This window comes from Pygoscelis adeliae, unplaced genomic scaffold (assembly GCF_000699105.1).
Source record: "Pygoscelis adeliae isolate BGI_AS28 unplaced genomic scaffold, ASM69910v1 Scaffold917, whole genome shotgun sequence".
Classification (NCBI taxonomy): domain Eukaryota; kingdom Metazoa; phylum Chordata; class Aves; order Sphenisciformes; family Spheniscidae; genus Pygoscelis; species Pygoscelis adeliae.
Window position 1 is genome coordinate 20,449 of NW_008825097.1, and position 609 is coordinate 21,057.

Sequence of the window (609 nt, forward strand, 5' to 3'; positions counted from 1 at the left end):
CTGCTGAGCATCCCCAGGCAGGCCGGGCTGGCACTTTGCTAGCAGCCACCCGAGAAAGGTTTTAAAACCAGCCTGGTTTGATGAGATGAGGCAACTGCCCCACCGGAGCACAGCTCATGGGGAGACCCCGCAGGAAGAGCTGGCGCTGTACTCACCATCTGAGTAGGGCTCGTTGATGGGGATCATGCTCTGAGCCTACGAAAGAAGGTGACACAACTGAAGAGGGGATTCGTGCTCACACGTGCACGATGCTCAGGGACTACGTGGTGCCCAGCCCCATCCTGGGTAGCAGGTACCGCAACCCAGGGCTGCCAAAGAGCCAAGGCCACAGCCCATCCACCCCCCACTTCCCCCCGTTTGCCGGTTGCTCCTGTCCGAGCTCCGTCTGGAGGCGGCGGCAGCAGCTTTTGGAAGCAGGATGGGGCCGTCCCAAGAGGGCCTGGTTTCCCCAGGGAAAACCAGGGAAAAGGACTCGTCTCCGTGCCCAGTGGGCTGCTCACCGCCTCCCAGGCTGCTGGGTCGTGCTTGAAGAGGGAGTTGGTGAGCTCCACGGAGACACGCTTCCTGTAGTCGGGGTTCTTGTCCTCTGAGATTCGGAACAGCACGGCG

At 61.6% G+C, this 609-nt stretch overlaps 1 protein-coding gene across 1 annotated transcript in view; it reads right to left on the bottom strand.

Moving 5' to 3' along the window:
• Positions 1–114: 114 nt before the first annotated feature.
• JUP (junction plakoglobin) overlaps positions 115–609 on the bottom strand; it is a 7,975-nt gene continuing 7,480 nt past the window's right edge. The window contains exons 9-10 of the mRNA XM_009327020.1: positions 501–586; positions 115–195 (exon numbers count right to left, since the gene is read on the bottom strand). Coding sequence (XP_009325295.1) covers positions 115–195; positions 501–586 — 167 coding nt within the window. The remainder of the gene's footprint in view (positions 196–500; positions 587–609) is intronic.